Genomic DNA, 24,679 nt, shown 5'->3' with positions numbered 1-24,679 from the left:
TTGAGCCAGCCTGATCAACAAAGTGTTCACAGTTCCCTGAGTTTCTCATTGGAAAAACAGCATAAATAGCAGCAACTGTCCTTTTAACTGTATTGAAAATATATTTTTATCTTGATGAAGTGCATTATGGACTTCATAAAAAGCATTTCTTTAAACAAAGAGTTCCACTGAGGCTCGGTATTACTATGCACCCTCCAGGCACCCACAAGTCAGGAACTTCATGTGCTCCTGAGGTTTCACAGAACAGCTAACAGGTTGGCTGACAGGATCTGGATTTGCTACCAGCTAAGTCAATGAGATATGTGTCATATTTATTGAATACAGAATCAAATATAAAAAGATACACATTGGGTAATTGCAATGATTTTATTCTGCATTTGCCTTTATTTCAAGCAAAAAGAAATGTTTTCAGTATCAAGAGGCATGCATATATGTGTGTCTTCCATTCAATTTTTTTTCAATAAGTTACTTTCATGCAAATTAAAAGAAATGGAGTTCAGCTTCTTGGTGACCTAGGAGGGAAAAAAAAGAACAGAATATTAGTACTTATTAATGAGGCTCTTGTCATGTACTATCTCAATTACTTTTTATATTAATGATGAAAGGTGGGTACTATTGTTGCCTTCAAGTTATATGAGGAAACCGAGGCTCATGGGGTAAATGGGTCTGCTCCATGGTTACATAGTTAGTAAGGACAAACACAGTATTTGAACCCAAGTCTATACTCTGAATTCAGATGTACATGACATTATAGGACTTACTCCAAAGGGAAGGGTCTCTGCCTTTCAAAGTAAAAAACTAGAATAATTACAATTATAACTGCAAAGAACAGTATTTTAAATGAATAGAATCTATATTTCCTCTCAGTGTCACAATAAGACACAGGAAAATAGAAATGAACCCAAGTTAGAGGGGTTTCAGATATTCAGACTCTCTGTTCTATATCTAGACACTGGGGTCAGCAACTCCGCTGTGGATTTTTTTATGATATAGAAAGTGTTAGAGTGTGGGCTGTACTCCTGCAATACCCAGCCATTTGCCCTGCTATCTGAGGTATTAGCATGCTCACCTTTCTTCCTGGAGTCATTTCACTGCTCAGTTCTGAAGGTCCCTGCTGCGCTGGCTAAAGGCTTTGGAGCCCACATTAGTAGACATGAAGTTCCTCTTAATCTCACTCCCAGATCTGCTTAGTGAGCCTGCCATCTTATGGGTCACACAGGTGGCCCTGTTACAGGATCTTTTCTGGGCAGTGATGCTGATTTGCAGAATGGAGAAAAAGAGAAAGTCTGTCAGTGAGAGGTTGAGGGCAAGTGCTACCCCACAGCAAAATTACTTTTCTGAGAGGCACCAATGAACCTTAAATATTTCTTCTAAGCACAAAATCACAGCAGAAAATCATAGAGCATAAGAGAAAATGCCACAATCGTTCTCCGTTTCCAGGAGTGTCAGAAAAACCAAACCCACTCTGAACAACAAGCTGTGGAACACAGAACTATAGCAGGCAATCTTTTCTGTGCAAGTAAAAACCTTAGGATTCCCATGTGGCTCCGTGGTAAGAAAAGAAATCCAATGCAGGAGACCCAGTAGATGTGGGTTCAATTCCTGGGTTGGAAAAAATCCCTGGAGGAGAAAATGGTAACCTACCCCAGCATTCTTGCCTGGAAAATCTCATGGACAGAGGAGCCTGGCAGGCTACAGTCCATGGGCTTGCAAAGAGTCAAACATGACTGAAAATGCATGCAAATGAAAACTTAACTAAGCTTAGGTGACTAGAGAGATTACAGTACCACACCCAACCTCATTCTTAAAGACTGTCTGAAGGATGCATCCCATTCTCAGGGACTGAGTGTTCTTAGGAAAAGAAAAACTCCCCTGTCCCCCTGGAAGAGGAAGTGAATTTATAGCATCAAGTCCCAGAGGTGCTATGTAGCTCCTCAGTGCTCCTGTTTTTGCTACCTGAGGTTGCTCACAGGGACCACCCACCAAGCCCTAACTCCAGCTACCCAGGGCTAAGGCTACTTGCCAGACAGGTCCCTGAATCCATCTACTATGGGATGTAGCTAGAGCAATAACCACCACAGCTCTGGTGTTTTTAGAAATATACTTTTATTCCCCCAGTGACAGGCATGTTAAGAAGCAGGACTGGGAAGCTGTACTATGAAATCCACAGGTACTCCTGGGGCTGCCTGCTCTCTCCTGATCTCTTCCTGATTCTCTTCTGACTTGCTCTCCCTCCTCCCCTCTGATGTTCCAGACATCCACTGCTCTAAAAAAAGCCACTGATACTAGCCCAAAAAGCAACCAGAGAAGATCACATGCATCAAGTTATAGGAAGAAAGAAATTGGAAAGGAGAGGAAAGGGTGGAGTAGGTACTTTGGGGCATGCCAGTGTGAGGGGGTCATGGTCTTTATCTAATCCCTGGTGACTCATATGGTAAAGAATCTACCTGCAATTCGGGAGACCTGGGTTTGATCCCTGGGTTGTGAAGATCCCCTGGAGGAGGGAATGGCTACTCATTCCAGTATCTTTGCCTGGAGAATTCCATGGACAGAGGAGCCTGGTGGGCTATAGTCCATGGGATCACAAAGAGTCAGACATGGCTGACCAACTAACATTTTTACTTGCAGTGTGAGGTGTTGTGATCTTTCTCTAACTCTGACCATGACTGATTTCTTTCCAGGCATTCTGACCCCAGTTTTAGTTAAGTAGAATATGTAAACCTTGTTGAGGTCCTGTGTGTATATGCCCAGCACATAGATACTCAGATTACTGCACTGCTTAGCTCTGGAGCTATCCAGGCTGCAGGGAGAAGACAAGCCACACAATACCATGGGCTAGGGCTGCCCCAGAAGACAGTCATGCAGAAGGTTAGACCAGGGAGGGGGCACTTGGAGCAGAGGTGGGAGGGGGCAGGCAGGAGGCAAACTCACACACCCTCCACTAGGAGAACTCAGGTTCGCTGAGTGGGGAAGGGCTGCGGTGGGGAAGGGGTGACCTTTTCTGGCATTCCACATGCTGCTCAGTTCTTCCTGCTCTGCAGACAGGTCCTCAGGGTGGATGCACGTGCAATACATGGCTCTGCTGGTGTGAACTCAAAGCTCAGGGTGCACAGGGAGGTGGGGATGGGGAAGGGTGTCTGGTCCAGTGAGAACGTGCACGTGTCCACAGATTCTACACATCTAAAGGCCCCAGACCTACCTCAGACACTGCTCTACCTGGCCCCATCCTTTGTAAGGGCTCTGGCTTCACTTTGCAAATGTGCAATGATGATGCCTTGCAGTTGTGAAAGAATATCATGCCCCGGTTAATGAGGAGGGGCCACATTTCTAAATCCCCTGAGATACATGAGATTCATTCCCTGGGTTTACTTTTTGAGGCTAAACTCCTCCAATACTGGGAGGTTTCCTCGGTAGGTAGGTAGGTAGCTTTAGTCACTGAATTATGTCCAGCTCTTGTAACCCCATGGACTGTAGCCCACCAGGCTCCTCTGACCATGGGATTCTCTAGGCAAGAATACTGGAGTGGGTTTCTATTTCCTTCTCCAGAGGATCTTCCCCAACCAGGGATTGAACCTGGACCTCCTGCACTGCAGGCAGACTCTTTACCAATGAGCCACCAGGGAAGCACTGGACTGCCAGACAATTTCCAGAGTGAGCAATTCCACAGCTTCCCCCACTGCTTTCAGAAAGGCATCTTTTTACATGTGGGTAACCATAGTCCCTTCACATGATCTTTGTCTTCAATGGAGCCTGTAGAAGAGCTGAACCCCAGGCATGAACAGTGACAGCTTGCTGGCTACCTGGCTGGCTATATTCTCTCCTACCTGTCAGGATACCCCTTCCTAGTAAGCCAAGGGAGAGGGTCAGAGCAGAGTGGAGGGCAGAGCCTTACCGGAAGTCCTCTGTCTCCTGCTTCAGTTCACTGGTCTTCATCTGCACATAATCGTTCATCACTGCAGCCAGTAGGAGGCACATTTCCTTCTCTGTGAGTATAGCAGGATCAAAGTCATTCTCCAAGGCTGACCTAGGGAAAAGAAGCAAGTCCAATACTGGCTCTGAGTCCCTGCCTATCGCCACCCTCAGGGTAAGCAGCCAGGTTTCCTGGTTTCTGCAGCTTCCCCTGAGGATGTGGCTGCTCCAACTGTCAGTGGAGGAAATGAGCCCATTTTCTATCCAAAAATGCTGCTTCTCCAGCAGTTAGGCTCTGGTGTGACCTCCAAGAAATGGTTTGCTGGAAACTGATGGTTAGATTTTCTGGATCTTTATGAGCTCAGTGTTAAATGCAGCTATTGTTAAAAATTAAATGATAATGATAGTTTGAATCTGAAAATGGTTTCAGTTTAATAAATATAATTTGAATGAGGATGAGAAATTAGATGACTAGATCACATATCAGACTTAAAGACAAATGTATTGGCCAAGCAGTTAGGAGATTAGGATGAAATCTATTTTTCAAAGTATGGTTGAATTAGAACTATCTTTGCTCATGATACAAATGTTTGGTAAAAGCAACCAAAGTATGTTATGAAGTTCAATGAGTTACATGAAACTTATAACAAGGAGTACTGTCTTATGCCTATTTGTAAATTGTGTGCTACACATCCTTGTGTTATAAAAAGTTTATGATAAGCTTTCTATACAAGTGTACATTCATACATTACCACCATTCATCCCCCGCACCAGGAGCCAGTTGTTAAGGATTCAGCACAGCACAACTGAGAACACAGGATTTATGGGAGGTGAGAGTGCACCTGGCGGGACTGTCTTACCTGAATGGTGCCGCCTGGAAAATGCCTGCCTGGTACACGACCAGGAAGCTGAGGACCAGGAAGGGCAGAAACTTCCAGAACCCCATGATGCCTCTCTGCAAGGGGGAAAGTGACATCACCACCTGCAGCAGTTCCTTTTGTGAACCCAGAGACCTGGGCTCTACTCCTACCTCGGCTGCTAACACCCTTGCGTCCTGGTTTCAGGCTGGTCATTTCACTCCCCTTCACCATCGTTTCCTGTTGGCCAGGACTCCTGGAGGACAGACTGGGAGTACCTGTCACCACAGCTTTTCCCCTTGAGCCACCCAGAGCTATCCTGCTGGTGCTGGGCTTTTCCTCATATCTCATTGGGGAAGGGGGTTAGAGAGGACTTACCACTGCAGTTGGAATCCCTGAAAAGTAAAAAACCAAATTCTACCGGTCAGCCACTCCACACTACGGCAAAGAGGACCCTGTAAGAAGCAAGCTGGGAGAGTCTCAAATTGGGACCCAGAATTTAAACTGGGAAAAAAGCTCCCAGAACCTACAACTGGGGCTTGCGTTTAACAGTTACCCGCCCCTCAGCCGTTGTACCTATTTCCCACCCACTTTGGCTGGACCAAGTTCTGAACCCATGGCGCAAGTTCTGAAACCATGGCGCAAGTTTGGAACCCATTTCCCACGGACCACTAGGCATGAGATGTGATCCAAAAGCGCTCGGTCCGCACAAAGTAATTCCTGCGTCCTGTTCTGTGGGTGGCACCTAGAGAGCTCCAAAATCTAGAAATTGACCTAAACACGTGTGCAGCGGAAGAAAGCAAGACTGGAGCCCGGTGTAGCAAGGGGAGAGTGGAGCACAAAGTCCAGGAACTGAGACCATTCAGTGTTACCTATGTGGAGGAATCCTTGGGAAGAACCGCGGAGTGACACAGAGTATGATGAGAATGTGGACCGACACTCTTGAAATCGGAAAGGGGATCAGGTAAGAAAAAGTAACGAGGAAAGGGAAGGGAGGGGGAGAGAACAGAATCCAGCTCCGCTGGAGTCTCCAGACTTACCTGGCAGCAGGAACTGGGCGGCTTGGAGCAGAGGAGGGAGCAGTGACAGTAGCCTTGGCGGTAGGCGATGGCACTGCAGAAGTGACACGATCTGGTAATGCCTGCCTCTGATGCCTCCAGCACCAGCAGCTGCTCTTATTTCCGCAGCTCTGCGTCTGGGGTGGTCCAAGAGCTCCAGGCAACCAATGAGGGGAAGGATCCTGAAGCCCCAGAATGATGGTGTCACCATTTGCGTCCAGAGCCTGGAGCATCCAGCAAGCCCACCCCAAGTGTATTTGCGTTGAGATCACTGATGGCAGGGGTGGGAGGGTTAGTAGGGACCCAAAAAAGAAAACACGTAAAAGTGACCAGGAATTTGAGGACAAATTGACGTCACAGTAAATTTCACCTGTTCGGTTCCTCGAGTTTTGAACATGTCCTACTCCATCCCCAGCTGTGTGACGATCTTGTAGGGCAGCGTCCAACAATACAAGGAATCCTGGCTGCCCTGCAGTCTGACAGTATCCCAAGTGATGCTTGGAGGGTTAATGTACAGCAGAGTGGACGATTCTGTCCCCAGGCTAGGGTGTCTGATTCAGGCAGCTAGAATGATACACAGAGGGATGGGGCTTCTGGGAATCAAGAAATGGAGGGGCAAGGAGTTTGTCAGGCCTGAAGTCAGTACCAGCTGTGCCAATATGAGCTAGTAAGATCATAGCAAATAAATTATCCGTGCTTCAACACACTTATCTTTGAAATGGGGACTATATTCCTATCTTGAAAACGTTTTTTTTTTTTAAATTAAAAAACTCAAATGATCTTTATTTTAATATCTGGCGTTTCTAGCGAAAGGCAACCGATCCCAGTTTAGCCTTACAGCGCTCTGAACACCTTCTCTTCCATTTTTGCGATTGAGTTGTGTTCGTGTGTCTGAGGGAGAGTCAGGCTAGAAACTGGTTCCCTCCTAGGTGGGGATCTAGAAGAGCTTCCTGGTCCACATAGGGGATTCCGTAGGACTGCAACCCATGCTATGGATATTTCCACTTCGTTTTCTGCCCGGACTCGCAATGGCTGGTCCAGACATGCAGGTAAGAAGGCCTGGATGTCCCGCTGGCACTCAGCGGGGAGATTTAAGGCATAGGTGTTTCCTAAACCTCGAGGCATGTACTGATTCATTCCCTTCCTAACCAGCCATCCATCATCTCTCACCTGCCCAATCCATTTCCCGATTTCCCCGCAGTTTCCATGTGCTTCATGCCAAAATATCCCGACGGCATGTGATTCCAGCTCTGCACTCTCACCCTCCTCACTTCGCACTTCCAGCCATACTCTTTCCCACACAGTCTCATTACTGTCTCTAAATGTGTGCCCACTCCCACACCACCGGAACTCATAAAACAACACTGGCGCACAGGGGCATCCACGTGGGTTTACTTTGTTCAGTCCCAAGCGTCTTGGGTTCCTATGCACACGACCGCAGTAACACCCAATTAAGCAGCATGTCGACCTTCATACACCCTCCACAACTAAGCTGAAGAACCTTCTGCCTGACTTTTCGACTCCAAGCCCTCTTCGACGGCCCTAAGAGAATAGAGAGGGCTGCTCCCGGGCTACAGGGGCGCCGGGTCTACTGCACATGCGCAATCTGCTGTTTCCCATACAGATGCCCAAGCACTGCGAGCGCATCGGCTATATCGCGGGCCAACGGTGGGCTGCAAGGACCCCAGCTAGGTGATTCTGCCAGGCAGAGCCGAAACCAGCCCGGATGTGTGATGAGTGGCCCAGGCCACAGGTGCACGTCCCAGTCCAGGGTTAAAGAAACCACTGTATATCCTTCGATACACGGCCCTCGCGCCACACCTCTTCCCCTTTCAGGTTAGTGGTCTCAGGGTTCAGAACACCTAACTTCCAAGAGGCCTTATTCCAGTTTTCTGCTTCTTGACCCAGGAGTGGCACTTATGCAAGAAAAATAAAAATCTCGGGGGTGGGGAACTGAGTATCTAAAACTCAGTCGCCTGAGGGTCAATTGGCAGGGCGGGGGCGGGGAAGAGGGACGAGGAAATGGAAGAACTCCTTGTTTGCATGCTGCTGGCTTGAGCACAGAGCTGGGAAAGGTAAGCAGAACCAGGGGAGGGCTCAGAATGGCGAATCGCAGACTCAGTGTGCCCTGGAGCTGAGACCCAGATGGGAGTTTGGGGGCTTAGCAGTTGGGATTCCGAGCGTTGGCTTAGGCGTGCATGCAAATTTGCAAGTCTAAATTGGTGAAGGGCGCTTAGTAGGTAGTTGTGGCAGTATAAATTGGGCTCTGCCATTTAGTTGAGTCTGACTCTTAGAATACTCTTGCGGATATGACTTCCAAAGAAAGAGGTTTCTCATATATGAACCTTCTGAAATCACTTGTTAGTATATGTTTACCTGGATTGCATTTTCCTGATAAGAGAACCACAGGTTTCACCAGTGCCATGGTGATTGCAAAGTGGTTAACAACTTTAGAAGCTGATTTTGTAACCAGGTTACTTTGTGGGCTGGAGCTCCACCCATGACTGCCATGTTTTCAGTCTTCAAAGCAAACATCCATTCCTCACTCTGAAATCTTTGCAGGCTACAGAGGATGGACTGTTGGGGCAGGATGCAGGGTCTGCACCACAGAGGGTGCTAACATAGCCTCTGGCTATTACAGGCTTTACTTTAATGTCAGCCTCTCTAGATAGGGAGGGGCTGAGATTAATTCTTCCCTCAAGCACTTTCTGAGTGTCTCAAGCTGAGCTGAGTGTTCAGTTCAGTTCAGTTCAGTTAAGTAGCTCAGTCCTGTCCAACTCTTTGCAACCCCATGAACTGCAGCCCACCAGGCCTCCCTGTCCATCACCAGCTCCCGGAGTTCACTCAAACTCATGTCCATTGAGTTGGTGATGCCATCCAGCCATCTCATCCTCTGTCGTCCCCTTCTCCTCCTGCCCCCAATCCTTCCCAGCATCAGAGTCTTTTCCAATGAGTCAACTCTTCGCATGAGGTGGCCAAAGTATTGGAGTTTCAGCTTTAGCATCAGTCCTTCCAAAGAACACCCAGGACTGATCTCCTGTAGAATGGACTGGTTGGATCTCCTTGCAGTCCAAGGGACTCTCAAGAGTCTTCTCCAAAACCACAGTTCAAAAGCATCAATTCTTCGGCTCTCAGCTTTATTCACAGTCCAACTCTCACATCCATACATGACCACTGGAAAAACCATAGCCTTGACTAGACGGACCTCTGTTAGCAAAGTAATGTCTCTGCTTTTTTATATGCTATCCAGATTGGTTATAACTTTCCTTCCTAGGAGTAAGGGTCTTTTAATTTCATGGCTGCAATCACCATCTGCAATGATTTTGGAGCCCCAAAAAATAAAGTCTGCCACTATTTCTACTGTTTCCCCATCTATTTCCAAGAAGTGATGGGACCAGATGCCATGATCTTCGTTTTTTGAATGTTGAGCTTTAAGCCAACTTTTTCACTCTCCTCTTTCACTTTCATCAAGAGGCTTTTGAGTTCCTCTTCACTTTCTGCCATAAGAGTGGTGTCATCTGCATATCTGAGGTGATTGATATTTCTCCCGGCAATCTTGATTCCAGCTTGTGTTTCTTCCAGCCCAGTGTTTCTCATGATGTACTCTGCATAGAAGTTAAATAAGCAGGGTGACAATATACAGCCTTGACATACTCCTTTTCCTATTTGGAACCAGTCTGTTGTTCCATGTCCAGATTTAACCATTGCTTCCTGACCTGCATATAGGTTTCTCAAGAGGCAGGTCAGGTGGTCTGTATTCCCATCTCTTTCAGAATTTTCCACAGTTTATTGTGATATCCACACAGTCAAAGGCTTTGGCATAGTCAATAAAACAGAAATAGATGTTTTTCTGGAATTCTCTTGCTTTTTCCATGATCCAGCAGATGTTGGCAACTTGATCTCTGGTTCCTCTGCCTTTTCTAAAACCAGCTTGAACATCAGGAGGTTCACGGTTCATGTATTACTGAAGCCTGGCTTGTAGAATTTTGAGAATTACTTTGCTAGTGTGTGAGATGAGTGCAATTGTGCAGTAGTTTGAGCATTCTTTGGCATTGCCTTTCTTTGGAATTGGAATGAAAATTGACCTTTTCCAGTCCTGTGGCCACTGCTGAGTTTTCCAAATTTGCTGGCATATTGAGTGCAGCACTTTCACAGCATCATCCTTCAGGATTTGAAATAGCTTAACTGGAATTCCATCACCTCTACTAGCTTTGTTCATAGTGATGCTTTCTAAGGCCCACTTGACTTCACATTCCAGAATGTCTGGCTCTAGGTGAGTGATCACACCATCGTGATTATCTGGGTCATGAAGATCTTTTTTGTATAGTTCTTCTGTGTATTCTTGCCTCCTCTTCTTAATATCATCTGCTTCTGTTAGGTCCATACCATTTGTCTTTTATTGAGCCCATCTTTGCATGAAATGTTCCCTTGGTATCTCTAATTTTCTTGAAGAGATTTCTAGTCTTTCCCATTCTGTTCTTTTCCTCTATTTCTTTGCATTGATCACTGAAGAAGACTTTCTTATCTCTTCTTGCTATTCTTTGGAACTCTGCATTCAGATGCTTATATCTTTCCTTTTCTCCTTTGCTTTTCACTTCTTTTCACAGCTATTTGTAAGGCCTCCCCAGACAGCCATTTTGCTTTTTTGCATTTCTTTTCCATGGGGATGGTCTTGATCCCTGTCTCCTGTACAATGTCATGAACTTCAGTCCATAGTTCATCAGGCACTCTGTCTATCAGATCTAATCCCTTAAATCTATTTCTCACTTCTACTGTATAATCATAATGGATTTGATTTAGGTCATACCTGAATGGTATAGTGGTTTTCCCTACTTTGTTCTATTTAAGTCTGAGTTTGGCAATAAGGAGTTCATGATCTGAGCTACAGTCGGCTCCCAGTCTTGTTTTTGTTGACTGTATAGAGCTTCTCCATCTTTGGCTGCAAAGAATATAATCAATCTGATTTCGGTGTTGACCATCTGCTGATATCCATGTGTAGAGCCTGCTCTTGGGTTGTTGGAAGAGGGTGTTTGCTATGACCAGTGAGTTCTCTTGGGAAAACTGTATTAGCCTTTGCCCTGCTTCATTCCGTATTCCAAGGCCAAATTTGCCTGTTGCCCCAGGTGTTTCTTGACTTCCTACTTTTTCATTCCAGTCCCCTATAATGAAAAAGACATCTTTTTTGGGTGTTAGTTCTAAAAGGTCTTGTAGGTCTTCATAGAACCGTTCAACTTCAGCTTCTTCAGCATTACTGGTTGGGGCATAGACTTGGATAACTGTGATATTGAGTGGTTTGCCTTAGAAATGAACAGAGATCATTCTGTCGTTTTTGAGATTTTATCCAAGTACTGCATTTCGGACTCTCTTGTTGACCATGATGACTACTCCATTTCTTCTAAGGGATTCCTGCCCACAGTAGTAGATATAATGGTCATCTGAGTTAAATTCACCTATTCCAGTCCATTTGAGTTTGCTGATTCCTAGAATGTCGATGTTTACTCTTGTCATCTCCTATTTGACCACTTCCGATTTGCCTTGATTCATGGACCTAACATTCCAGGTTCCTATGCAATATTGCTGTTTGCAGCATCGGACCTTGCTTCTATTACCAGTCACATCCACAACTGGGTATTGTTTCTGCTTTAGCTCCATCCCTTCATTCTTTCTGGAACAGTATGAAAAGGCAACATTTTAGGATATTGAAAGAGGAACTCCCCAGGTGCCCAATATGCTACTGGAGATCAGCTGAGTGTTAAGGTTTATTAAATGTTGTCCTTTTCTTTGTCACTTAGCACATCTGGCTCAGTAGTCAGCACTCGGCAGATGTTTATTGAGTGCATGGAAATTAATTCCCTGGGGCAAATTCACCAGCCAATCTCTACGACAAATCTCTAATCCCAGCCTACAGATAATCTGGACCTAGTTAGAGATTCACAATTTGTGAGTGCAAACATTTCAGTCAGACTTCTTTTATTTTATTTAATACATACAGTTTCCTGATAGAAGTTTCTAGGAATGAGACAGGTAAATAACAATTTCCCCTAGGGTGTCCTCTAAAATCTAGAATCTCCTAGTGTGGGATACAAAACCATTCTCTGAATGCATTCCTGATTTATGAAGTGAACTTTGGGAATTTTATACCTCCACGATTGATCATGAATTGTTTGTGATTGTGTCCAGCCCTGCCTGAACCATCTCAGGACAACAGTAAAGAGAGAATGATCTAGCAAAGGTGCCAAGGAAAATGCTAATTTAAAAATATTCATTGACTATTTGGTTCTTGATTTTATAACCTTATTTCATAACTTTTAAACTTGAAAATCAGGATCAGTTAGAAACAATCTGGTTTGTAAAAAAAAAAAAAAAAGATTTAACAATATAATAACCTCTCATTTTAATGCCTATTTCTTCTTTAAAATTAGATTTCTGTGCTTTTTTGACTTAAAATTTTAAAAAAAATTTTAAATGGTTGAGGGTGAGACAGAGACTCAATGTATTAATAGTTGAAAATTCTTATGTGAGTTTCCATGCAGTCAAAAGGTTTACACCTAAAAACTTATTCCTTTAATTCTTTACAATTCATGTATAATACAGATTCAACAACAACAACAAAATCACAACAGTTAACAACCTTAGCAGCAGTGTGTGTGTGTGTGTGTGTGCTCAGTCGTGTGTCTGACTCTTTACTGCTTCATAGACTGTAGCCTGCCAGGCTCCTCCATGGGATTTCCCAGGCAAGAGTGTTGGAGTGGATTGCCATTTCCTTCTCCAGGGGATCTTCCCCACCTAGGGGTCAAACCTCCTCTCTTGCATCTCCAGTGTTGGCAGGTGGGTTCTTTACGACTGGCGCCACTTGGGAAGCCCCTAGCAGCAGTAGCAACAACACAAATTTTTTCGCTTCAGTCTTGGGGAAATTTGTAGCCAACAAATTAACTGAAGAATTTCAACTGAAAATGCCACAGAGAAGTTTAGAAGTCATAAATACAAATAAAAAGCTGAACAGACTAACAAATCAACAACTCTTCAAGGATCCCTAGAAGAAGTAAAGACCAAAAGGGTGAATTTCTGCCCCCAAGATTGGCATGATATACAGATGAATACTTATGAGACACAAGGGCAGACTCACTCGAAACTAGTGCCAGACAGAGTAGGAAAACGTGAACTATAACCGACAAATTGCTGGAGGCTCAGTGTAAAAAACTCTGAAAGTTAAAAACCCTCCTTCCTGCCCTGCAATTATCTGAGATTTACCTCCAGGAGCCCATATTCTCACAGTAAATATGGGAGAAAAGTTTTCTCATGCTTCTAGGAAGGGAAGAAGAAAAGGAACCATTTTGAAATACACCAGAGCATCCATTTTTCTTAACAAGGTCTGCCTTCAGGAGAAACTAGTTAACCAGAGCCTAACTTGCTGGAATACTATCAGAGCCTATGTAACCTGGGGGCATGGGAAATTTCCAGCTATCTTCAGTTCTAGCCTTTCAAGTAGGAGAAGGGAAACATTCAACTCCAGGACACTCTAGTTACTTCCTTTACCTAAGAGGGGAGGAAAAAAAAGACTGAGAAACACCTGTGAAGTTCACATTCTGGCAGCATAGGCTCAGCAAAAGACCAAGACCTAATTATAGGACTATGGAAATCGTCCCCTGTGCACAGACTTCACTGCCACCTTACTCACAGTCTATTTACAGCAGTTTCTCTTATCCTATATATAATGTCTGGATATCAAGAAAAAAATTACAAGACATACTAAGAGGCAAAAAAATACAACATGAGTAGTCAGAGCAAAGATCAGAAGCAGATATGGCACAGTTTTGGCCTTAGACTGGGAATTTAAAACAATCATGATTAATATGCTAAGGACTGTCAAGCAGACAGCATGTAAGAACAGATGGGCAAAAATGTAAGCAGAGAGATGGAAATCCATAGAAAGAACCATAAAGAGAGATGAATAGGTGGAGAAGAGAGGATTTTTTTTAAGAGAGTGAAAATACTTTGTATGTTACTCTAGTGATGGATACATGTCCTTACATATTTGTCCAAACCCGTAGCATATACAACAGTAAGCATTAACTCTAAGGTTAAATATGGACTTTGAGTGACTGTGATGTCAGTGTTGTTGTAACATATGTACTACTCTGATGGGTGTTCTTGATACTGGGGGAGGCTATGAATGTGTGAATGCAGGAGGAATATGGAAAGTCTCTGTACCTTCCTCTGGACTTTCTTGTGAACTGAAAATGTCTCTTAAAAAAAAAAAGTCTTAATAAGTTGATTGTGTCGTATAAAGAAGGACATGAACCAAAACTTTTTTATATTAATCAACATGGGAAGAAATACAAAGCTTCTGAATAATTTCCCTAAAGCATGTTTAGAGTTTTAAAAAACCACTATTGAGGGAGCAAGAATAGAAGTGGTTGCCCAGGACAGGCAGGATGTAAATCCTGGTGGGGATTTTGCTAAAGATCTTCATTTTCTTTTTAACTGTATTTGTTTATTTTTGGCTGTGTAGTTGTGGCTCATGGATTTAGTTGCACCACAGCATGTGGGATCGTCCCAGACCAGGAATCGAACCTGTGTCTTCTACACTAGCAGGCAGATTCTTTACCACTAAGCCACTAGGGAAGCCCCTTGCTGAGACCCTTAGAACAAGTGGATTTATGTAAACACTGGAGAAAGGGAGCATCAATGTTTTATTAATAACCTAGATATAAAATTATCTAAAAGATATTGCATGTGCAGTGGATATGAAAATTTATGTAGAAAACAAAGGAAACATATATAAATATGATAATATCAACTGAGTTTCAGCTGTGTGCCAGGCACTATCTATACAATATCTCTCATAGCCCCAACACTTTAAAAATGGGCTGTATTTTCTTTGTTTTATTGGCAAGAACATAGTAAGAGTATTTGGCTTGACTTTATTATATTCCCAGGTGCCACTGAGGCTTGAGGTACCTGAACGTGGCTTGTCTCTGCTACATCTGATGAGAGATCTGGTCTCCTGAGGACTCAGAGGACAACATGGGCATGTCTGCTTGTTTCAGGGCTAATGTGATTTGTAGTGAGGCTCAATGACCAGGCAAAATCATATACAATGACTGGCCCAACATTTAGAAGATTGACAGTTTTGCAGAAGGAAATTACACATTGGTGCTGTCATTTAAGATAGGTAGACTGCTAAAGAATAAAACCCAAACCTAAACCAATCCAGATGAGTAAATTTCTTCACTTTTGCATTACTCATTGTTCCACCTTCTCTTACATTGTGGTTGGTTTTGTAGATTGTTTTACTTTGCCAGTGGATGCAGTCAGGGGAGGGGGTAGTGAAAAGTGTGCTTGGAGTTAAGATTCAGTTCAGTTCAGTTGCTCAGCTGTGTCCGACTCTTTGCAACTCCATAGACTGCAGCATGCCAGCCTTCCCTGTCCATCACCAACTTTTGAAGCTTGCTTTAACTGTCCATCGAGTCAGTGATGCCATCCTACCATCTTATCCTCTGTTGTCCCCTTCTCCTGCCTTCAATCTTTCCCAGCATCAAGGTCTTTTCTAATGAGTCAGTTCTTCACATCAGGTGGCCAAAGTATTGGAGTTTCAGCTTCAGCATCAGTCCTTCCAATGAATATTCAACAATGATCTCCTCTAGGATGGATTGGTTGGATCTCCTTGCTGTCCAAGGGTCTCTCAAGAGTCTTCTCCAACACCACAGTTCAAAAGCATCAATTTTTCAGCGCTCAGCTTTCTTTATAGTCCAACTCTCACATCCATACATGACTACTGGAAAAACCATAGTTTTGACTAGGTGGACCTTTGTCGGCAAAGTCATGGCTCTGCTTTTAAATGTGCTGTCTAGGTTTGTCCTAGCTTTTCTTCCAAGGAGCAAGCTTCTTTTAATTTCATGACTGCAATCATCATCTTCAGTGATTTTGGAGCCCAAGAAAATAAAGTCTGTCACTGTTTGCATTGTTTCCCCATCTATTTGCCATGAAATGATGGGACTGGATGCCATGATTTTAGGTTTTTGAATGTTGAGTTTTAAGCCAACTTTTTCAGTGTCCTCTTTCACTTTCACCAAGAGGCTCTTTTAGTTCCTCTTCACTTTCTGCCATAAGGGTGGTATCATCTGCATATCTGAGATTATTGATATTTCTCCTGGCAATCTTGATTTCAACTTGTGCTTCATCCAGCCCAGCATTTTGCATGATGTGCTTTGCACATAAGTTAAATAAGCAGGGTGACAATATACAGCCTTGATGTACTCCTTTCCCAATTTGGAACTAGTCTGTTTTTCCATATCCAGTTCTAACTGTTGCTTCTTGACCTGCAAACAGATTTCTCAGGAGGCAGATTAGGTGACCTGGTATTCCCATCTCTTGTAGAATTTCCCACAGTTTGTTGTGATCCATACAGTCAAAGGTTTTGGCATAGTCAATAAAGCAGAAGTAGATGTTTTTCTGGAATTCTTTTACATTTTTGATGATCCAACAGATGTTGGCAATTTGATCTCTGGTTCCTCTGTCTCTTCTAAATTAGCTTGAACATCTGAAAGTTCACGATTCACATACTGTTGAAGCCTGGCTTGGAGAATTTTGAGCATTGCTTTGCTAGCGTGTGAGAGGAGTGCAATTGTGCAATGGTTTGAACATTCTTTGGCATAGCCCTTCTTTGGGATTGGAATGAAAACTGACCTTTTCCAGTCCTGTGGCCACTGCTGAGTTTTCCAAATTTGCTGGCATATTGAGTGCAGCACTTTTACAGCATCATCTAGGATTTGAAATTGCTCAACTGGAATTCCATCTCCTCCTCTAGCTTTGTTTGTAGTGATGCTTCTGCAGGCCCACTTGACTTCACACTCTAGGATGTCTGGCCCTAGCCAGGCTCTAGCCATCATGGTTATCTGGGTCATGAAGATCTTTTTTGTATAGTTCTTCTGTGTATTCTTGCCACCTCTTCTTAATATCTTCTGCTTCTGTTAGGTCCATACAATTTCTGTCCTTTATTGTGCCCATCTTTGCATGAAATGTTCCCTTGATATCTCTCATTTTCTTAAAGAAATCTCTAGTCTTTGCCATTCTATTGTTTGTCTTTATTTCTTTGCATTGGTCACTGAGGAGGGCTTTCTTCTCTCTCCTTACTATTCTTTGGAACTCTGCATTCAAATGGATATAACGTTCCTTTTCTCCTTTGCCTTTGGCTTTTCTTCTTTTCTCAGCTATTTGTAAGGCCTCCTCAGACAACTGTTTTGCCTTTATGCATTTTTTTCCCTTGGGGTTGGTTTTGATCACTGCCTCCTCTACAGTGTCATGAACCTCCATCCATAGTTCTTCAGGCACTCTGTCTATCAGATCTAATCCCTTGAATCTATTTGTCACTTGCACTGTATAATCGTAAGGGATTTGATGTAGTTCATACCTAAATGGTCTAGTGGTTTTCCCTACTTTCTTCAATTTAAGTCTGAATTTGGCAATAAGGAGTTCATGGTCTGGGCCACAGTCAGCTCCCGGTCTTGATTTAGGATTCTAATTCCTACACCCTAACTCAAAGGTTTCTTTTCCATGGGGATGGTTTTGATCCCTGTCTCCTGTACAATGTCACGAACCTCATTCCAGTGTTCATCAGGCACTCTATCTATCAGATCTAGGCCCTTAAATCTATTTCTCACTTCCACTATATAATCATAAGGGATTTGATTTAGGTCATACCCAAATGGTCTAGAGGTTTTCCCTACTTTCTTCAATTTGAGTCTGAATTTGGTAATAAGGAGTTCATGATCTGAGCCACAGTCAGCTCCTGGTCTTGTTTTTGTTGACTATATAGAGCTTCTCCATCTTTGGCTGCAAAGAATATAATCAGTCTGATTTCAGTGTTGACCATCTGGTGATGTCCATGTGTAGAGTCTTCTCTTGTGTTGTTGGAAGAGGGTGTTTGCTTTGACCAGTGGATTTTCTTGGCAAAACTCTATTAGTCTTTGGCCAGCTTCATTCCGCATTCCAAGACCAAATTTTCCTGTTACTCCAGGTGTTTCTTGACTTCCTACTTTTGCATTCCAGTCCCCTATAATGAAAAGGACATCTTTTTTGGGTGTTAGTTCTAAAAGATCTTGTAGGTCTTCATAGAACCGTTCAACTTCAGCTTCTTCAGCATTACTGGTTGGGGCATAGACTTGGATAACTGTGATATTGAATGGTTTGCCTTGGAGACGAACAGAGATCATTCTGTCATTTTTGAGATTGCATCCAAGTACTGCATTTTGGACTCTTTTGTAGACCATGATGGCTGCTCCATTTCTTCTGAGGAATTCCTGCCCACAGTAGTAGATATAATGGTCATCTGAGTTAAATTCACCCATTCCAGTCCATTTTAGTTCGCTGATTCCTAGAATGTCAACATTCACCCTTGCCATCTCTTGTTTGACCACTTCCAATTTGCCTTGATTCATGGACCTGACATTCCAGGTTCCTATGCAATATTGTTCTTTGCAACATCGGATCTTGCTTTTATTACCAGTCACATCCACAACTGGGTATTGTTTTCGTTTTGGCTCCATCCCTTCATTCTTTCTGGAGTTATTTCTCCACTGATCTCCAGTAGCATATTGGGCACCTAATGACCTGGGGAGTTCCTCTTTTGGTATCCTGTCATTTTGCCTTTTCATACTGTTCATGGGGTTCTCAAGGCAAGAATACTGAAACGGCTGGCCATTCCCTTCTCCAGTGGACAATGCTCTGTCAGCAAAATGGCTGTCTGGGGAGGCCTTACAAATAGCTGTGAAAAGAAGAGAGGCAAAAAGCAAAGGAGAAAAAGAAAGATATAAGCATCTGAATGCAGAGTTCCAAAGAATAGCAAGAAGAGATAAGAAAGTCTTCTTCAGTGATCAATGCAAAGAAATAGAGGAAAAGAACAGAATGGGAAAGACTAGAGGTCTCTTCAAGAAAATTAGAGATACCAAGGGAACATTTCATGCAAAGATGGACTCAATAAAGGACAGAAATGGTCTGGACCTAACAGAAGTAGAAGATATTAAGAAGAGGTGGCAAGAATACACAGAAGAACTGAATCAAAAAGATCCTCATGACCCAGATAATCATGATGATGTGATCACTAATCTAGAGCCAGACATCTCAGAAAGTGAAGTCAAGTGGGCCTTAGAAAGCATCACTATGAACAAAGCTAGTGGAGGTGATGGAATTTCAGTTGATCTGTTTCAAATCCTGAAAGATGATGCTGTGAAAGTGCTGCACTCAATATGCCAGCAAATTTGGAAAACTCAGCAGTGGCCACAGGACTGGAAAAGATCAGTTTTCATTCCAATCCAAAGAAAGGCAATGCCAAAGAATGCTCAAACTACCACACAATTGCACTCATCTCACATGCTAGTAAAGTAATACTCAAAATTCTCCAAGCCAGGCTTCAGCAATACGTGAACCGTGAACTCCGTGATGTTCAAGCTGGTTTTAGAAAAGGCAGAGGAACCAGAGATCAAATTGCCAACATCCGCTGGATCATGGAAAAAGCAAGAGAGTTCCAGAAAAACATCTATTTCTGCTTTATTGACTATGCCAAAGCCTTTGACTGTGTGGATATCACAATAAACTGTGGAAAATTCTGAAAGAGATGGGAATACCAGACCACCTGACCTACCTCTTGAGAAATCTGTATGCAGGTCAGGAAGCAACAGTTAGAACTGGACATGGAACAACAGACTGCTTCCAAATAGGAAAAGGAGTGCGTCAAGTCTGTATATTGTCACCCTGCTTATTTAACTTCTATGCAGAGTACATCATGAGTAACGCTGGACTGGAAGAAACACAAGCTGGAATCAAGATTGCCAGGAGAAATATCAATAACCTCAGATATGCAGATGACACCACCCTTATGGCAGAAAGTGAAGAGGAGTTAAAAAGCCTCTTGATGAAAGTGAAAGAGGAGAGTAAAAAAGTTGGCTTAAAGCTCAACATTCAGAAAACGAAGATCATGGCATCTGGTCCCATCACTTCATGGGAAATAGATGGGGAAACAGTGCAAACAGTGTCAGACTTTATTTTGAGGGGTTCCAAAATCACTGCAGATGGTGACTGCAGCCATGAAATTAAAAGACGCTTACTCCTTGGAAGAAAAGTTATGACCAACCTAGATAGTATTGTCAAAAGCAGAGAGATTACTTTGCTGACTAAGGTCCATCTAGTCAAGCCTATGGTTTTTCCTGTGGTCATGTATGGATGTGAGAGTTGGACTGTGAAGAAGGCTGAGCACTGAAGAATTGATGCTTTTGAACTGTGGTGTTGGAGAAGACTCTTGAGAGTCCATTGGACTGCAAGGAGATCCAAGCAGTCCATTCTGAAGGAGATCAACCCCGGGATTTCTTTGGAAGGAATGATGCTAAAGCTGAAAGTCCAGTATTTTGGCCACCTCATGTGAAGAGTTGACTCATTGGAAAAGACTCTGATGCCGGGAGGGATTGGGGGCAGGAGGAGAAGGGGACGACAGAGGAAGAGATGTCTGGATGGCATTACGGACTCGATGGATGTTGAGTCTGAGTGAACTCTGGGAGTTGGTGATGAACAGGGAGGCCTGGCGTCCTGTGATTCATGGGGTCGCAAAGGGTCGGACAGGACTGAGCTACTGAACTGAACTCAAAAGGTGTGGCTTAAATAAAACATTTGGACCTCTGTTTCCACTTTTGTGAACAAATTTATTGGACTGAGAGATTCTGAGCTTCCTTTCTAATTCTGGTATTCCACAAATGTGCTTTTAACTTTCTGCCAGATTACAATATGGTTCCTAATACCAGGTCACTCACCATTGGACTTCCTGGGCTCAGACTGTAAAGAGTCTGCCTGCAGTGTGGGAGACCTGGATTCAATCGCTGGGTTGGGAAGTTCCCCTGGAGGAGGGCATGGCAACCCACTCCAGTATTCTTCTTACCTGGAGAATTCCCATGGACAGAGGAGCCTGGCGGGCTCTAGTGCATGGAATTGCAAAGCAGTTGTTCCCTTGAGTGACTAAGCACAGCACGGCACTTATTATCCAGGCCAATGTCTTCATCTCCAGGTCCTTAGTTGAATCACATCTTCAAAGTCTCTTTTGCCATGTAAAGTAACGTATTTGCATTTCCAAGGATGTAGACTTCTGGGAGTGAGGAAGTTCTTTACCCTACCTACCGCAATAAGTAAATGCTGGACTGATTTACGGGGACAGTAAGTGCTGGGGCTTTGAGAAGGGAGGCTGGAGCACTGAGGAAGTCTCCTAGGGCAGGTGGGCCAGAGCCAGAAAGTGGCTAAATAGAGGGGAAGTAACAGAGTGCCTGTAAAAGGAGTGCATCTGATGGGGTATGGGGTGGGGGCGAGGAGATCACTCTTTATATCAGGGGCCATCCTCTCTGCCTCCTCTGCTTGGAATGGCACCTCCCACCCCCGCCCAAATCTACCACCTGTGTGGCTGGCTGCATTCACTCCACTGACAGTTGTGTCTAGGAATCATGAAATCTCAAGCGTAAGATGTTCTTCCCTTACCAGCTTTTGATTTGTCATGTGTCCATCAATATTCCTATTCAGATATGCTACATAAAATGGGGAACTATTGAGCAAATTGATGCCAATTTAATTTGAAACTCTAGTAGAGATAGGAAATGGACATCTTTGTATCACATAACTCCAGGTCTTGACAGATATTATGATGCAATTAAGTCCTGAAGTTGGTGCTTAGACATTGAGTCCTATGTCTTAGATACCTCTGCTAGACTCCTTTGACCATGACCAAATAGGTTTTTAATTGTGTTCCCCTGTGGGCTTCCCTGGTGGTTCAGATGATAAGGAATCTGCCTGCAATGCAGGAGATTCAGGTTCAATCCCTGGGTCAGGAATATCCCCTGAAGAAGGGAATGGCTACCCACCCCAGTATTCTTGTTTGGAGAATCCCATAGGCAGAGGAACCTGGCAGGCTACAGTCCCTGTGATCATAAGAGTCAGACACGACTTAGCGACTAAACCACCACCAGATTAAAAACCCACCTGAAAAAGCTCGCTTTATTTTTTTAACCTGTATCAAATATTTAATGATGCATGTAGTTTGGGTAGGCAGTTGTTAAATAGGGAATTGTTAAAATATGAAAAGTTGATGTCACACCACCAGCCCCCTCCACTGCTGGGACTTTCCATTATCCAAGCTTGGGGATACTTTCTAATATGTCTTGTACTCAAGAGACAACATTTCAGGCTTGCAGAGCTTTGATGTATGATTCTCTGTCCCTTTAGCGAAACACAGCAGCTGCTGTTAGAGCCTAGAACCAATAGTGGATTTTAGGTTAGGCAAAGGATGAGAAGGGCATCTGTGGCAGAAGGAAGAAATGGTGTATCATGTCTGTGGGGTCTTCCTGGCCTATCATTCTTGGAAAAGGAGAGAGTTTGGCTGGTTTCCCTGCAGAGCTGAGTTGTCTTGCCCTTAGCACTGCTTTCCCCAACCCCAAAGGCTCCTGCTTGCTGTAGGCACCAGGAGAGATTCCTTCCTAGGCCAAAAGATTATTTTTAGGACCTGATTTTGCTTCCAGGGCAAGAACTGAGTGAGTGTGTGGTTGAGGAGGACCAGGCTGGTCAGTCTGAGAGATGGACAGATTCAACTGGTCTTGTCAAGGAGTTACTCTGGATGGGTTCCTGTTGTACTAGAAAGTTCCTTACAGGGATGACTCCTTTATGGATACTGTCAGGGAGCCATAGGTATATATAGGGGATTTCCTCTATAACTAGAGTCACCTGGGATTGGGAATAGTATGGGGTCTTATGCAACTGGATTGGAGTCTTGACTTTATTACTTACATTTTGTCCCTGAGCAGATAATGATTTCCCTGAACTACAGTTTATCCACATCTAAATTGGGGATGATAATAACTACCTGGCAGCAATAAAGATAATTCATGTTAAAGACCAGACACATTACTTGTCATGGGTCTGATACTTAAGGATGCTACCTTCTTTTCCTCTCCTCCTTCTCTCTCTCCTCCTCCCCTTCTCTTCCTGCTCCTCCTTCTTCTAACAAATCTTATCCTTTCTAGATTGATATGTACACATTGCTATATTTAAAATGGATAACCAACAAGGACATACTGAATAGCACATGGAACTCTGCTCAATGTTATGTGGCAGCCTGGCTGTGAGGGGAGTTTAGGGGAGAATGGATGCAATGTATATGTATGGCTGAGTCCCTTGGCTGTCTACCTGAAACTGTCACAATATTATTAATTGGCTATACTCCAATACAAAATAAAAAGTTTTTTGTTTTTTAAAGTTTATTCCTTCTAGTTCCAAATGATGTTGGCTTAATACAGTAACCTAAAGGGAATCATTGCACATTCCTCTGCTTTCTTAAGAAGAAGGCAATCTGTAAGTCTTTAATTCTCAAACTAAAATCAATCACCAAGGCCAGTACAGAATAAATCTGCCTTCTTAAACTTCTCAGATCCACACCTGGCAATGTTGCACCATCATTGCCCAGCAGGATTATAATGTCATATTAAACACCTGGTGCATTGCTTGACCTGGAGGCACTCAAAGATGGTGACTATTATTGTCATTATTATAAGAGCTTACCCCTTTAAGTGCCAAATTATATCAACTTGTTTGGAAAATTAGATAAAATGCATTGCATACACTTACATCTTCTTTAAAAGAGTATACAGTATTGAATTTATTTATTTATAGTATCCAACATTTATTGAATACTGTGTACCAGACACTATACTGAACAGTTTATGTACATAATCTCATTTAATCTTATAGTTGTTCAGGGAAATAGGAACTATTTTGACTTAGTTCATAGGAGGTAACTGAGGAAAATAACTTGCTCAAGGTCACCAATGACTGATCCATCATTCAAACTCAGGAAGACATGGGTCCCAATAAGAATATACTGAATGTAGTTTAAATCTTTTCCTGAAGATTTATCAGTACCATCACAAGAACATCACTTAGTGTGTTGGGGATTAAATTGTCTACTTTCAAGGCATGTAAGGCCAATAGGCATGAATTACATGATATCACACTTTCTTTTTTGAGGTAAAATAGCTACCTCAATAGCTAAAATAATTATGTGTTTATTTCATCTCATCAGTTGGGCAGCTATTAATATTACTTCTTGCTGATGCCATTGTAGCTGCCTTTTGCAACAATACACTCACCTCTGTTTTCACTGAGTATGCAATGAAATTAACAACAAAACAATAACAACAAAAATCAAGCTTGGTAGAATGGCATGTGAATGAAGAGCCTGACTATAGACAGTTAGTGCAAACTTGTAAATGTAGCTATATATTTGTATATTTATTATATACATTTACTTTATGTAATGTATATTTTATAAATTTATTGTTATATATTATATGTACATCATGAACTATAAAAGTGTCTTTTATGACCTTTACTTAACTAATCTGCACTGAAGTGAACAGAAAGAAAGCTTGTCCAATTTATGTGTAAACACAGAATAAATAGAAACCAACTGAGCATTTATGAGTAATGATCAGGAATTTTATGGTCTTTGTAACAACAGTTTCAACTAACACATGCTCAGGGGAAAAACAGAAAACAGCCAAACGATTAGAGCTGGGTGTGAATGAAGAGCTACAGACACTGAGTGAGAACTTGATAATGGTCAGGACGGCAGTAATGATCCATTGTGAGGCCTATTTCAGTTATCTAGAGGCTATTTTCTCGGTTTCTTCGTCTCAGCTTTGTCTGTTTTAAAAGAAGTCATTAGTCAAGACACATGATGAGTGAGTGTTTTGTAGTTTCTTTCAAGAGGCACCATCATAGTGAAGACAAGACAGAGTCTGTGATGTGGGAAGGGCTCAGTGATCCAGGCTG

General features: G+C 43.0%; 1 protein-coding gene across 1 annotated transcript; it reads right to left on the bottom strand.

Annotated features, from left to right (window-relative positions):
• Positions 1 to 446: 446 nt before the first annotated feature.
• On the bottom strand, positions 447 to 4,855 carry LOC128060867 (calcitonin receptor-stimulating peptide 2-like). The gene is given in 5 exon segments (XM_052653228.1): positions 447 to 512; positions 1,070 to 1,101; positions 1,104 to 1,255; positions 3,893 to 4,024; positions 4,770 to 4,855. Coding segments are annotated over 5 exon segments (468 nt in total).
• Between the last annotated feature and the right edge of the window lie 19,824 nt (positions 4,856 to 24,679).

This window comes from Budorcas taxicolor, chromosome 15 (assembly GCF_023091745.1).
Source record: "Budorcas taxicolor isolate Tak-1 chromosome 15, Takin1.1, whole genome shotgun sequence".
NCBI classification, from domain to species: Eukaryota; Metazoa; Chordata; class Mammalia; order Artiodactyla; family Bovidae; genus Budorcas; species Budorcas taxicolor.
This window is presented reverse-complemented; position numbering and strand designations above follow the sequence as displayed.